Raw genomic sequence first — 13,340 nt, forward strand, 5'->3', positions numbered from 1 at the left:
CATCTCTTTCCTCCTCCTACTTCATTCGTGACCAGCTTCCCCTCTGCAGAAGCAACCACCACCTCACCCTTCCCGACAGGCCTAGCGAGGCCTCCGGCCTTTGATTGGTTAGGACTGGGGAGGGGGCGGGCGTTTCCATCAGCAGCCGTTGCTCGATGTTTCCGGTGTGAGGCCTGAGCCGGTATCCCTACGCTGCGAGTCTTGTTTGGGGGAGGGGGGAGGGAATCGGCATTAGAGGAAGAAGGGAGATCGGCTGAGGCGGCGGTGGGAGAAGAGAGTGGGGACACGGCAGGATCGCAGCCTGTCTGACTCAGGCCCGGGAGGGGCGCGCGGTATGGAGCGCGTGAACGCGGGAAGAGGAGGGAGAAATATCGGGCCTTGGCTGGAGAAAGGGGGAGCCATGAGCGAGGGCGCTTAGCGCGCTTGCGCGAGCATCCCGAGGGGCGCGAGGCCGTGTGGGGCGGAGCCCACGTGGGATGTGGGGCTGGGGTCTCCCGGAGTCGTGCCCCTCCCCCGACCGCCCTGGAAGGCGGGGACTGAGCGTGCCTGAGCTACGTGCGAGGGGGGAAACCCCAGGACTGGACGGACCTTAGTTGAGTACTAGGCCCAGGCTACGGGGCAGGAGGACACGTCCGGCCTCACACTCGAGCAGTCCCGCCAATCTGCCGACTTAGACCGTCCGAGCACGCTCGCCCCGCGCCGGGCCCCGCTCTCCGGGGCACGACTTGGGGGTCGCGTCCCCGGGTGCTCGCGCCCCGCCTCCATCCCCGGGTAGGCCCGAGTCTGGAGGCATCCCTCCAGGGGTGGGCTTGGAGCTCCTCGGAGATGCTTCCGGGCTGGGGGAAGTTTGGCTTCAGAAATTCGGCGCTGAGCTTGGTGCTGGGGGCAGTGGCTGGCCAGAAGCCCTAAGCCGGCTGTGTTTGTGTTTTTGGAAGGTTAGGTCCGACTCCGTGATGAAGAATCGGGACAAAGAGGGGGCCGCTTCGAAGCTGCCGGCCAGCCCTGCCAAAGCCAAAGCCCGGGCGGGGCCTCAGGAAGCTGGGACAGCCCCCACCCCGAAGCCGGACGGGGCCCCGAAGCCGGATGGTGCCTCGGAGCCCAGGAGTCAGGGGGCGTCCAGTTCCCCCGCCCCCAAGGCGGACGGGCCTGCCGAAGGGCCCAAGAGCCAAGCCCAGGACAAGAGTGACGGTATGGCCCCGGGTTGCTGCCCACCCCAGGCCATCCAATAACTGCTCACCATCGGGCGGGAGGTTTGCAGTTTGTGGGCAGCTTCCTCACAGTGGAGCCTTAGAATCCTTTTCCTCATTTTGTGAAAAAATGCTTCGAAAGTTATTTTACTCATATAGAAGCCAAGGCTTAGAGAGGCGGTGACTTGCTTGTGGTCCCATACCTCGAGTGCCTTTCTTTGTATCCCCAGCACTCAGCACCCTACCTGGCACAAGAAATGCTTATTTGACTACAATACTTATTAACCTGTATTTCCTCTTCTCTGCATAGTGTCATGACTTGTTGCCCTTAGCCTAGACTAGGAGAGTTAAATTGAGTTAAATGATCTTAGAAGTGCTGTTGGAGATGGCAAGTGGAACAGAATTCTTCCAAAGCCTGAGGAACTTCCTTAAGAAGTTTCCCTGTTGCTTTTGTGCCAGTTTGGGAGAATATAGAATTGTGTGAAAAGAAGGTTGTGTTTGGAATCAGGAACCTCCGAAGCCACATAAGATCTGGCAGTTCCTGGTTTTGTGACAATGGTTAAGACATAACTGCTCTCAGCCTGTGCTTTCCTCTATAAAAATAGGAAAATGGTAATCATGACACAAATACTTCACAGGGCTGTTACAAGGAAACTTTTGCAAACTTTAAATGAAGCTCTTAGATTCACTTTCTGTCCCGTCTTTCTGTTACAGGGGGGCAAACCAAGAATTCTCAGTCAGGGCCAGTTTGTGATGTCTCCGAGGAGCTGAGTCGGCAGTTGGAAGACATACTAAATACCTACTGTGTCGATAGTAGTCAGGAAGGACCAGGTGATGATGGGGGCCAGAATGAACACACTGAGCCAGATGAGGTGGAGAAGAATAGGAATTATTCTGCACGGAATGGAGAACCAGAACCAGGGACCCCTGTAGTCAATGGAGTGAAGGAAATTACCAAGGGAGAGCCAGGTGTTGAAGAGATCCGGGCAAATGATGAGTGTGGAGATCGAGACCAGAAGCGGGTCCAGGAAAAAAAGAAGGCCAAAGGCCTGGGTAAGAGCCTGAAACCCCTGAGTCATAGAGTTTCAGGGTTTTATCACATCCCTCCTACCACCATTGTCTGTGGGGTTGTTGGCTCTCCTCCCCTCCCCCACCTTTATAGTGCAAGCTCCTTGAGGGCAAAGACTTTTCTCTCTTCCCAACTTTGTAACAACAAATCTGTAATAACAGATTTGATTGAATTTGGTTTCAAGAGATGAGAGAATTTGGAGATCCTGGGCAAGTCACAACCTCAGTTGCCTGCTCCAAAAAGAGAATTTGGCATAAATGTCACTTGTGGCCTGCCTGATTTAGAGGCTCAAAGTGACAGTAGTTTAATGTATGTAGAATTGGGGTACAGACTCCAGATGACTCAAACTAGTGGGGATTTTTCTTTGTCCATCTTTTCCTGCCACTTGTTTTCTCTTTAAAGAGGAAAAATCTACAGGTCCCAGGAAATCAAACCACTGAATTTGCACATAATATGCCAGATCAATGAGGGAAATTGCTGGGAAGAAGAAAGAAGGCAGCCTGAGCTGCCCTTCCCCCCTTCATCTATGTGGCAAATCTTGGGTCTTAATAAGGATTGGGTTGTCAAGAGTGTGGATCTGGGGCTGAGAACCAACCCTAGTTCCTTGTAAGGAAGATTTACCTCTTGTCACTGTGCTTTCCAGGGAAGGAGATCACTTTGCTGATGCAGACCCTGAACACCCTTAGCACCCCAGAGGAGAAGTTGGCTGCATTATGCAAGAAATATGCTGAGCTGGTCAGTTCTGGGTCCTCTCTTTGCCTTCTTAAGGGTTGTAGAATGTGGATTAGCTCCTAGTTGTGGGCCTGAAACTGAGGAAATATGGGTGACAACACATACCAGCCTGGGGGCTAAACCAGGTGATGGAGCATAAAGGTCTCTGTTAGTCCCTCTTTGCTTCCTTGATGAAAGACATGGAGAGTGGGGGGTGGGACTAGTGGGCAATCCTCCTAGATGTATTCCCTGGGATCTCTGAGAAAAGAGAAACATTCCTAGAAGAACTGACCATAGAATAAGTTTCCATTCAGAAATCCCTCAATTTGGGAGCTGTAAACCTGACTCTGTGCCTGGCAGTTAACCTCTAGCCTAGGTGAGGTTCCATCTGCAGTGATTGGGGGCAATAGCTTGTCAGTTAACACTAAAGTATGACCAGGGTACTTTGCTTTGGATATTCTGTCAGAGCCATTCCCTGCTTGCAGCTGCTTTGGGAAATAGAGGGGGGGAGGGGGTGTTACTCTAAAGGAGCTGAAAAAGCAGGCTCAAAGAGTTCAGTAAGGTACTCAAGGTCATACAAAGATGGGCCTGGCTCCCAGGGCTATAACACACTGTTCCTTCTTTCAACATGACCTGGAACTTTGAATATGAGAAATATCTGTTCTCAGCTTCTCTGGCTACTTTGTTATGGGAGAAATGAGAGCTGGTGAGGGAGGTCAGATACCCTCATCTCTGGAGGGGGATGACCTGACAGTAATGGACGTTGCCTGGGGCAGTACCCCCTGCCTTACACATGATGGCATTGTTCTAAGTGCTGAGTTCTTTTCTGAGTCTGAGGCAGCCTCATCTTGGGGCACTAATCCTGTTATTGAGGACTCAAAGCACTTTCTCTCCTGTAAGGACTGTAAGAAAGATACTTTGTAAGTATTAACCCCATTTTACAGGTGACAAACACATTCCAAAAGTTCAGTGACTCACCCAATATCTTTCAACTTGTAAATTTTAGAATAGGGGGGTGAAGGGAGAAAGTGGAGAGAGGTTGGATTGAGTGGCAGAGAGAAGGATTAAAAGGTCTGGCTGCTTTGGTCCCTGGTAGTCTGGTCAGGAGCAGGGACACGCAGGCCAGTCTCCCTAAAGGATTCACTTTGTCTGCCAGAGATGGTGAGTGCCACAATTGCTGCTTCCATGACCTGTGCCCCCTTGTTCTTATAGCTGGAGGAACACCGCAATTCCCAGAAACAGATGAAAGTCCTGCAGAAGAAGCAGAGTCAGCTGGTACAAGAGAAAGAGCACCTAAGGAGTGAGCACAGTCGGGCTGTACTGGCCCGCAGTAAGCTGGAAAGCTTGTGTCGGGAGCTTCAGAGACACAACCGAACCCTCAAGGTGAGCCTGCTGTCTGGGTCAGGGCCGGCCCGGGCCAAGGGAGTCTGGGAGAAGGTGCTTCCTTCCTCCAGAGAACAAGCACAGGCTTTTGCCAGCCATCATTCAGAGGCCAGGCCCCCTGCTGCTCCCAGAGGGAGGTCACCAACACGCACCTGTCCCTCTGTCCCCAGCTAGCTTGGGGGCCCTTCCCTCCAGTCTGGCAGACTCCTTACTTGTGTCCTCCCACCTGCTCTGCAGGAAGAAGGTGTCCAGCGAGCACGAGAGGAAGAAGAAAAGAGGAAGGAGGTGACCTCCCACTTCCAGGTGACCCTGAATGACATCCAACTGCAGATGGAACAGCATAATGAGCGCAACTCAAAGCTGCGCCAGGAGAACATGGAGCTGGCCGAGCGTCTGAAGAAGCTCATTGAACAGTATGAGCTGCGGGAAGAGGTGCGGCTTCTGGGCCTGAGCCCAGCTACCTCTCATGCTTGGGATGACAGTAGTGGGGTAGTTCCTGACACCAAGGAGCACCCATAGTTTTGGGCAGTGACAGAGGTCCCAAGCTACCCTTCCTAGAGAGGTTGCTTCAGGTTCCTCAATAGGAGGCTTGACCAAGGAGCCTCTGTGCACTGTTCCAGCCTGAGTATGGTGGGAAGCTTAATTGGGGGACACGGGTTCTGGTTCTGGATATAACAACCTCCCCATCTACAACTTCTTAACAAGTAAAGTAGCCATGGCATGTTGTATACAAAGGACTTTACTTCAGGCCCAGCCTGGGCAGTGGTGGGGGTAGGGGGCCTCCAGTTGTTATTTCACCCATTTTACAGACATAAAAACTGAATTCAGAAAGGTTGGGTGGTTTGTCCTGTATTCAGGCCAGGTAGAAGCAGAAGCAGGATTTGAATTCAGGTGTCCTAGCTTTGAGTCCCCTATCCCAAGATACTTCTTGGTATGATGAAATCTGAGGAGCCTTCCTTAACCTGAGAAGGAGCCTTGAAGGCAGGCTCTCGTAGTGAGAGCCCTGGAGGGAGAAGGGGTAGTGTTACCTGATCTTGAGTGACTGACCACTTCTCCGGGACTGGGCTGGGTCTGTGTCACTTGTGGTTCTGCCCAGTCATCTGGGCACCAGCTCATGCCCCCTTTCCTCATGACCTGGGCTTCTTTTGGCAGCATATTGACAAGGTCTTCAAACACAAGGATCTGCAGCAGCAGCTGGTGGATGCCAAGCTCCTGCAGGCCCAAGAGATGCTGAAGGAGGCAGAGGACAGGCACCAGCGAGAAAAGGATTTTGTAAGTGCCCCCCAACGATCAGGCTCCCTCACCTCAGCCCAGGGGAGCCATGGCTCACTTGAGGTGGATACAGGGCTGGAGAAGGGCATCCCGTGAGCCTTTGGTCTCATCTGTAGCTAGAGAACATGGATGTTAAAAATTAAAATCGCCAAACCTTAGTCTTTGCCTTCTGGGGCTCAGCCTGGGAGGGTTGGGAGGGGTCAGAAAGGCTGCAGAAAGAGCTTTGAGGCCACAGAGAAGCCTGACAGGGACTGGGGGCTAGGCTTGGAGTCCAAACCTGTGTTCAGGCATTGACTTTTACCTTTTACCTTCCCTGGGTCACAGTTTCTTCATCTCATCATAGAGATGAGGTGACACCAGGTTCACAAAGAAGGTTAGTATGGCAGTCTGAGACAGGGAGGTTGGTGTTATCTCTGCAAGGCCTTGGTTAAGATGGGCACTGTGCCCAGTCTGAAGAAAGCCGTTGTCTTGAGTGGTGGCAAAGCTCCATTCTGTACTGCTCTCACTCTGAGCGTGCGGCCCTGACTCTCGTGTCTTTGGAACAGCTCCTGAAGGAAGCTGTGGAGTCCCAGCGTGTGTGTGAGCTGATGAAGCAACAGGAGGCCCACCTGAAGCAGCAGGTAAGGCCCGTGGGAGGCAGCGCCTCTGGTGGGAGGCAACAGGTGGGCAGGCGGCAGGCCCTGATGCCCAAACTCACCTTCACAGCTTGCACTGTACACAGAGAAGTTTGAGGAGTTCCAGAACACACTGTCCAAGAGCAGCGAGGTGTTCACAACGTTTAAGCAGGAAATGGAAAAGGTAATGGCTTTGGCCCGACACGGGGCCCCTCAAGTACAACTCTTGTTCATTAACTGTACAACTTTCCACTTCCATGTGTCTTTCCATCTGGAGCATGGAAATGGCTCTCCGTGGCTCAGTCTCTCACAGGGCTATGAGGGGCACAACAGGAACATGTAAAGTGGAGTTTTTCTTCCTGGCATGGAGCCAGGGCCCGCTTGGGGACACTACTTTGGGAAGCGCCATTTTACTAGTTTTGCCAGACTTTTTTTTTTTTTTTAATGTTCTAGTTAGGGTGGATATTATCCAATTCTTCCCAATAAGATAAAGTAATAATGTAGACAAACTCTGACCAGCTTTGGGGAAAGACTCCAGGTCTCTTGCTGTACTGATCACTGGTGGTAGATGTTCGGGTCTAAGAAAGCCTGGGGTTGGGGCCTAATTAGCCTCACTCCCTCCCTGGCCTTGGTATTGACCTGATCCCCATGTTGTCCCAAACCTCTCCTGCTTCCATGGACACAGTAAACAGTTCCCTTTTATTCCTCACGTGACAGATGACCAAAAAGATCAAGAAGCTGGAGAAAGAGACCACCATGTACCGATCCCGGTGGGAGAGCAGCAATAAGGCATTGCTGGAGATGGCCGAGGAGGTATGTGAGGGTTCGGGCCATTCCCAGGCTGGAGAGAGGGAGGAAAGGGAGAGAAGCAGGAAAAATGCTTCTCAGGGCAGCATATGAAGAGAATGGGGAAGGAAAGAAAGACACTAGGGAGCCCGGGAGGATATGGTGTGAAATGCATCATTTGGGGATTTGGGGTGGGCATAGCCTCAGGGTCGATATCCCCTCAAGGTGGTGGATCAAGCTTCTTTCTCAAGACTAGGAGGAACATGTCAGTGACGTCCGTATGCCAGCAGTGAGCCTTAGTCTAGGACTCTGGCCTGGACCCTTCAGCTGCTGAGTTCTAAAAAGGACTTTCCTTTCAGAAAACTCTTCGAGACAAGGAGCTGGAGGGCCTGCAAGTGAAAATTCAGCGGCTGGAGAAGCTCTGCCGGGCCCTGCAGAGCGAACGCAATGACCTGAACAAGAAGGTGCAGGACCTGAGTGCCCACCCCCCGCCAGGCGAAGCAGACACCCCAGAATCCCCCAAAGGCCCCCGGAGGGACAGCGGTGCTGAGCCGCTGGTGGAGGGCCTAGGCCCGGAGGCCCCCCGGGCTCTGGGTCCCACAGAGGCTGCCCCCCAGGGCATAGAACTGAGCCCAGGTGTTTCAGGCCAGATGGAGACTGATGAAGCCACCCCTTCTGCTGACTAGAGACCCTGGTGGAGGGAAGACCAGGGATGGCAGGAGGGGGCTGGTGAATGTTACAGGCCCCACTGCTGTGTCCCCTCTTGGCTTAGGGGCTGTGGGGAAGAGCTGGGGCCCATCAGGCATTTGACACTTTGCGATTTAGGTTCTTGAAGACGATTTTTATATATATATGGCATATAAAAGTGTGTGCGGTGCCCCATACTTTTATATACATACATGTATAAAACGAGTGCTCGCTTTCCCGTGCTTCAATGCATGGGGAGAGACGTGTGGCTACTCTGTGCTTTGGAGGGCTCAGCTGGGAGTGGCACCTGTGACTGCCCAGTCATGGCAACTTAGGTGGCTGGTCCTCTCTCCCTCTCGGATTCGCAGTTCTCCTCACTCCCAGCCCCCATGACCGTAACTCACTGGTGTCCCAGTGTATACACGCACAAGTGCACACGCGCTCTTGCATCTTGGTTGAGAGGATGGAGCTCTCCCACAGCACTGTCTTTGCCCCTCTTGTTTCTGTGTTTTCCAAGAGGGAGAGGCAAGAGCGCAGAGCCCATTCATTTAAAGACCCACCCAGTGGGAGTCTCGTGCCCAAACTAGACCATGCGTCCCAGTAGCCTTATGATTCACAGTTGCCTCTCCCTCCAGCACAAGCAGACTGAAAAGAGGTCGTCCAAAGAGGGTGGTTTGAGGAGGTTTGGGACGGGGGGCCCGAGTTACTGAGGAACTAATAAGGTTGGAGGACTATTAGTTAGCAATAGACTGTCTCCCTTCTGACTACAACAATCCCACTCCTCCTGGCCCCAGCTTTGGGCCTGTAACCGAGTTGGTGCAGTGCCTGCCTGTTCCTCATGGAGAGAGATTGATGCTTCCCTTTCATTATCCAGGATGTGCTTGAATCACTACAAGAGTTGTATAGAGCCTCGAGGACTGCCTCTTGTCCCCATAGCAGCTCAGCCCCAGGATCACAGCCCCCTCCCTACCCCCTTCTCTCCCTCCCTCCCCATTTCCATGGATTCCTCAGAATGATCCTCAGCCAGCGCCTGGGATTACTCCAGTGAAGTTTCTAGCCAGACTCCCACTCTGCCTTCTTTGACTGATCACGGGGCCTGCTGCTTGAAGGGTGGCCACCTAGACTTCTGGAGTCTGCGCCGAGAGCACTGGCTCTGGATTAGCCTCTACGCCAGCCAAGGACAGAAGAGCACAAGATTTTTCCCACCACTGGCTGATTCCTGGAAAGGGCCAGAAATCTAGCTTGCGAGCCATCTCCCATCTAATGAGCTTGGTGACAGGGAGTTTTGCCTTCCCTTGTTTTGACCAGGTTGCATGCTTACACTGTCAATCATGCCTACTGTGGTGTAGGCAAACCTGTGGGAGGAAATGATGCCCCAGGACCAGCCAAGCCCTAGCTGCTGGGTCAGGTTTTCTCTGACTTCTCCAGCCCAGCCTTTTGCCTCAGGGGAACCAGAGGAGCCACACAAACTGCAGGGTAGAGTAGACTAAGGGGACTGGCTTGGAGGATCTCGGCCACCTTGATTTCTCCAATCCCTCCTCGCCTTTTTCCACATCACAGAGGCTGTCCCACAAGTGTCATTTACAGATTAATCCTAAATCATGTTCTCACAGACCTTATTTCCCAGGGTCATAGTCTTCCCTTCCCCTTGTGCTCTGACTTCTTTGGGATGGCTCTGGATTAGATTTCCTTATCCAGGGGAGTCTCAGGCCTCAGAGATCAGAGTAGCATCCAACTGAAACTTTCTATGTGTTATCCCTTGTCTTAGGGCCAGCCTGAAGGTGTGGCATGGGACGCTTGGGTTCTCAGGGGCTGGCGATGGGACTGGTCAATGGATGCACATTTGCCCTAGAAGGGATTTCTTGTGGACCCTGACCAAGCACTTGGGTTTCATTTACATTTCAGACTAGGAGGCATTTTCTCACCTCTGGGATAGAGTAGATGGGTCTGTGTTGCTTCTATCCCTTTATTCCTTTTCAGTCTTCCAAGGTGCCCTTTCTTCTGATGTCCTTTGCCTCTCTTGAGTGCGTGCTAGCCCAGAACTGCCTTCCAAGGCCACACAGGGCTGTCTGGGTGGGTAATTTGGACTTGTCTCTGCATGAAGAGGGCACAGATGGCACTCATTGCCCAACTCACTTCAGCTACCTCTGAGCTGCTGTAGGCCTGGGGCTACAGGAGCAGCCTCTAGCCCTCCACATTGGGTCCCTTTGCTGGGAAATGAGCTAATGAGTCCAGATGCTTCATCTTGCCACAGACTATATAACTCCTTGGTTCAACACCAGTAAACCCTGTTCCAAGGATTCAGTGCTGGATCTGCTTATCCAGGCAACAACAGTTAACCACACACTAGGGCTTCCTTCACCCTCCTTGGCCCCTCTTAATTCTTAGCCTGTCTCCCACTAGTGACCAAATCCCAGAATTCACACTTGCTGCTGGTAGCTCTACAAAGCTACAGCTCCCTCCTTTTGGCTCTTAAAGTGGTTGCTTAGCCCTGGGCAGGAAATGGGATTTTGTTGCACAAGAAGCCTGGGCAGGTCCCAATGGACAAGTGATCCAAAAAGAGTACTGTACCTGGCCCCCTCAGCCTTGGACCCAGAGAGCTCTGAAGCTGGTGGCTTATGTTTCAGGGATTCAGCCCCATGCACACTCCACTTTGGCCTGTGGTTCTCTTCTGAAGAACTCGTTCAGCCCATTGGACCATGGCATTCTGGAGTAATTGTCCATGGGTCAAACTTGGGCATTTTCTGTATTGAGTAGCTTAGAATGGCTCGGTATGGGGCTGCGAAACACCCCCCACTCGGCCAATGGTACAGCAGGGTAAACAGGGTTTGGGGGAGAAGAGTAAGGGGTTGGCTTCCTGCCTGGTGGGCTGTCCAGGCAGCCTGACCTCATGGGGGTTGGAAGCTGTATGCTAACAGCTTTTTTTTTTTTCCTTTTCACAACAGACGGGGTGATTTTGATGTATTTTTAAACACATTAAAGTCTGTTGCCTTAACTTAAATCCTGTCTAATGTGTTCTAGAGCGATTGATTCAGCGGCTGGCCCCATGACTTCCTTCCACTTCTTTTCTATCTTACCTTCCTTCCCAAGTACTGATGTGTTTAGTTAGTGTTGTCTATGCCTATGGCCCCAGTCCTTATCCTGGCTCCACCACAATGGATTTGCTAATCCAGCACATGGTGAAAAGAGACAAAACCGGTAACATGGCAGCAGCTTGTTACCTTGACAGGTGTTCAGGGAAGACTGAAGCAGATCCCTTCTGAACAGGATTCGTCCTGTGTTCCACAGGCAAAGAAGATAATAAAAGCAAAGGCCCAAGGGCCAGGACATACAGGTTGTTTCTGGGACACGCTGGTGAGGAGAGGTACAGGAAGCCCACAGAACGCCAAGGCCCAGAGACTAAGCCATCTAGCTATTGTGAAATGTCAGTACAAGGGACATGCTCTTCCATCTGACTTTGAGCCTTCCCGCTGATGCTTTTTCCTGGTGGCTGAGACTTGCGGTCTGTGACTAATGGGTTCCCACCAGCCCCAGGCTTCTCACTGTTCTATGGGCAGCCTACACAGCCCTGCTTCCTAAACTGAAAAAACCTGAGACAGGCTGCTCTGGGATTGAATGAAGAGGGTGGGCAGGCTTTGTCTTCTCCAGAGCTTGAAGTGGGGTGGTGGGCTCTCCCCTGTTGGCCAGGGGAAGGGGGAAACACGATTTGCTGTTCAGCCTTGTGGTCCAGAGCCTGGCGTGTCCTCTCCATGGGCCAGTTTCCTTACCTAGAGAGTGGAATTAAGTTTGTGTGAGGATCAGCCGTGGTGGGAATATTGCTGCAACCGAAGGCGGACTAATCCGAGGCCCTTTCAATGACTGCCAGCTGTGACCTCTTCTTTTTTTTCTTTTCTTTTTTTTAATCTAGATTACCTCATATTTTATTGTAAGGGTTCAATTCTGACTTAGGAGTGACCTCTTCTTTCATCAGCTTTTCATCAGACACAAGTCCAGCTTGTGTCCAGGCAAGGGGATGGGGGAGAGTTTTCTTCACAGCTCCTCTTCTGGAGTAATTACTTTAGGCCAGCATAAAGAATGCTGCCTCTTGCCTACGGAGTCATCCAGGAGTCCACCCTGATGTCCAAAGCTCCATCTTGCAGCAGAGCACAGCTTTGGGTTGGTGGAGACTTCACTCTCTGCTTGCAGCTCTTCTGCAAACTCTTACTTAGGAGTCTGATTGGTTCACGAGCCAGGGGGACAGATCGCTTCCCACAGAAGATCCCATTTCAGGCTCTCATGGGAAAGGAGAGGCAAAAACTAGCCTCACGACACCCCACCCCTGGAGTCTCTCTCCAATGCCCTTTACAGATAGGAAACTGATATCCGGTAAGATGTTATTGGATAGCTCCAGCCTAGGCTTCTCAGCTCTGCCCCACACTGCCTCTGCACACTTTCTGAACTTGCCCCAATTCCCAGTTCTGATGGCCTTGTTTCTTTAGGAAAATCTTTATAATGACTTCCCCTTGGCTGCTGAATAAAAAATCCTGGCTCAGCCCCCAAGGTCTGTAATCTAGCCATGACCAGCCTTCTAGCCTTAGCCTTCTGGGCATCCTACTGTTTACTCTGATTCTGCCTTTGCCAAAGCTCCCACAATGATGAACAAGAATGTACCAGCATGCCTGCTTTGTGGGTGCCATTTCCTCCATGAAGCCTTCACTTAGCTGAGGGCAACAGCACACAGCTTCCCACCCAAGGGGAAAGACTTCTTCCCATTTCCAAAGACAGGACCTGGCATCCAGCAGAGGCAAGATGAGCACAAGTGCCTGGCACATAGCAGGCACTTAAATGTTTTTTTGGCTAATTGACAAACAGGTTGATCAATGAGAGGAAGGATAAGGGTTAACTGTTAGGGATGGACTATGGACTGATCTCACAAGTTAATGAAGACAAATCCCCCCAGGACCTTAAATTTTTCAACCACTTATTGTTCTCTAAATCCTTGGGAAATGAGTGTTTGTGTTAACAGAAGCTAAGTCCTGGATCCATATGAAGGGCATGTGGCTAGGGAGAAGCCCTTTTTGCATTTCCTCAGCCTTGACTTTCCCAAGGAGACAACTCCTCTTTTCATCATAAAGGTCCATAAAGGTGGCTGGATAAAGGAAGACCTGGATTCAAATCTTGACTGACCCTCGAATACCATAGCAAATTATATCTCTTAGTAACTCAGACTAGAAAAAGTCAGGTGCAAGAATATAATTAACTCAGAAATGTTTGGAAGTGGATATTGGGAAAAGAACTCCTTCCCTCCCTGCAACTATCTGATTCAGATTTCCTACTGCTCATATCCACAACTGTCAGTAAAAAGTCTCCCCCCAGTTGTCTCAACATCCTAGACTCAATGTGTCCAAAATGGAGCCTGTTCTCTTATCCCATCAACCTGCAGCTCCCTCTCCTAACTCCCCCTTCCTCCTAACTTTGTTGAGGGCCACACTCTTCTTCCAAGTCACCCAGATTCACGGCAGAAGTCATCCTCTCTACTGTCTCTCCCCTTCTATCCCTCCTTTTCTCTACCTTCTTCCTGCCTCTCCTCAGTGTCTCTTTTTCTCCCTCTATCTCAGTGTCTGTCTCTTCCTGTCCAATCCATTATCCCAT

At 51.6% G+C, this 13,340-nt stretch overlaps 1 protein-coding gene across 4 annotated transcripts; it reads left to right on the plus strand.

The window, feature by feature from the left end:
- Positions 1-218: 218 nt before the first annotated feature.
- TXLNA (taxilin alpha) lies at positions 219-10,710 on the plus strand. 4 transcript variants are annotated; one of them, XM_051987825.1, is made up of 11 exons: positions 219-332; positions 941-1,188; positions 1,902-2,240; positions 2,900-2,991; positions 4,180-4,350; positions 4,588-4,782; positions 5,503-5,622; positions 6,168-6,242; positions 6,328-6,420; positions 6,954-7,049; positions 7,382-10,710. In XM_051987825.1, exons 2-11 carry the CDS (start codon positions 954-956, stop codon positions 7,706-7,708), a joined length of 1,743 nt encoding a protein of 580 aa, XP_051843785.1. In that variant the 5' UTR covers positions 219-332; positions 941-953; the 3' UTR covers positions 7,709-10,710. The 4 variants fall into 4 exon arrangements, with proteins under 4 accessions (XP_051843785.1, XP_051843786.1, XP_051843788.1 ...); XM_051987826.1 differs by having other exon boundaries at positions 220-332; positions 936-1,188; XM_051987828.1 differs by lacking the exon at positions 219-332 and adding an exon at positions 389-771 and having other exon boundaries at positions 936-1,188.
- Positions 10,711-13,340: the final 2,630 nt, after the last annotated feature.

The sequence above is a fragment of the Antechinus flavipes genome, chromosome 3 (assembly GCF_016432865.1).
Source record: "Antechinus flavipes isolate AdamAnt ecotype Samford, QLD, Australia chromosome 3, AdamAnt_v2, whole genome shotgun sequence".
NCBI classification, from domain to species: Eukaryota; Metazoa; Chordata; class Mammalia; order Dasyuromorphia; family Dasyuridae; genus Antechinus; species Antechinus flavipes.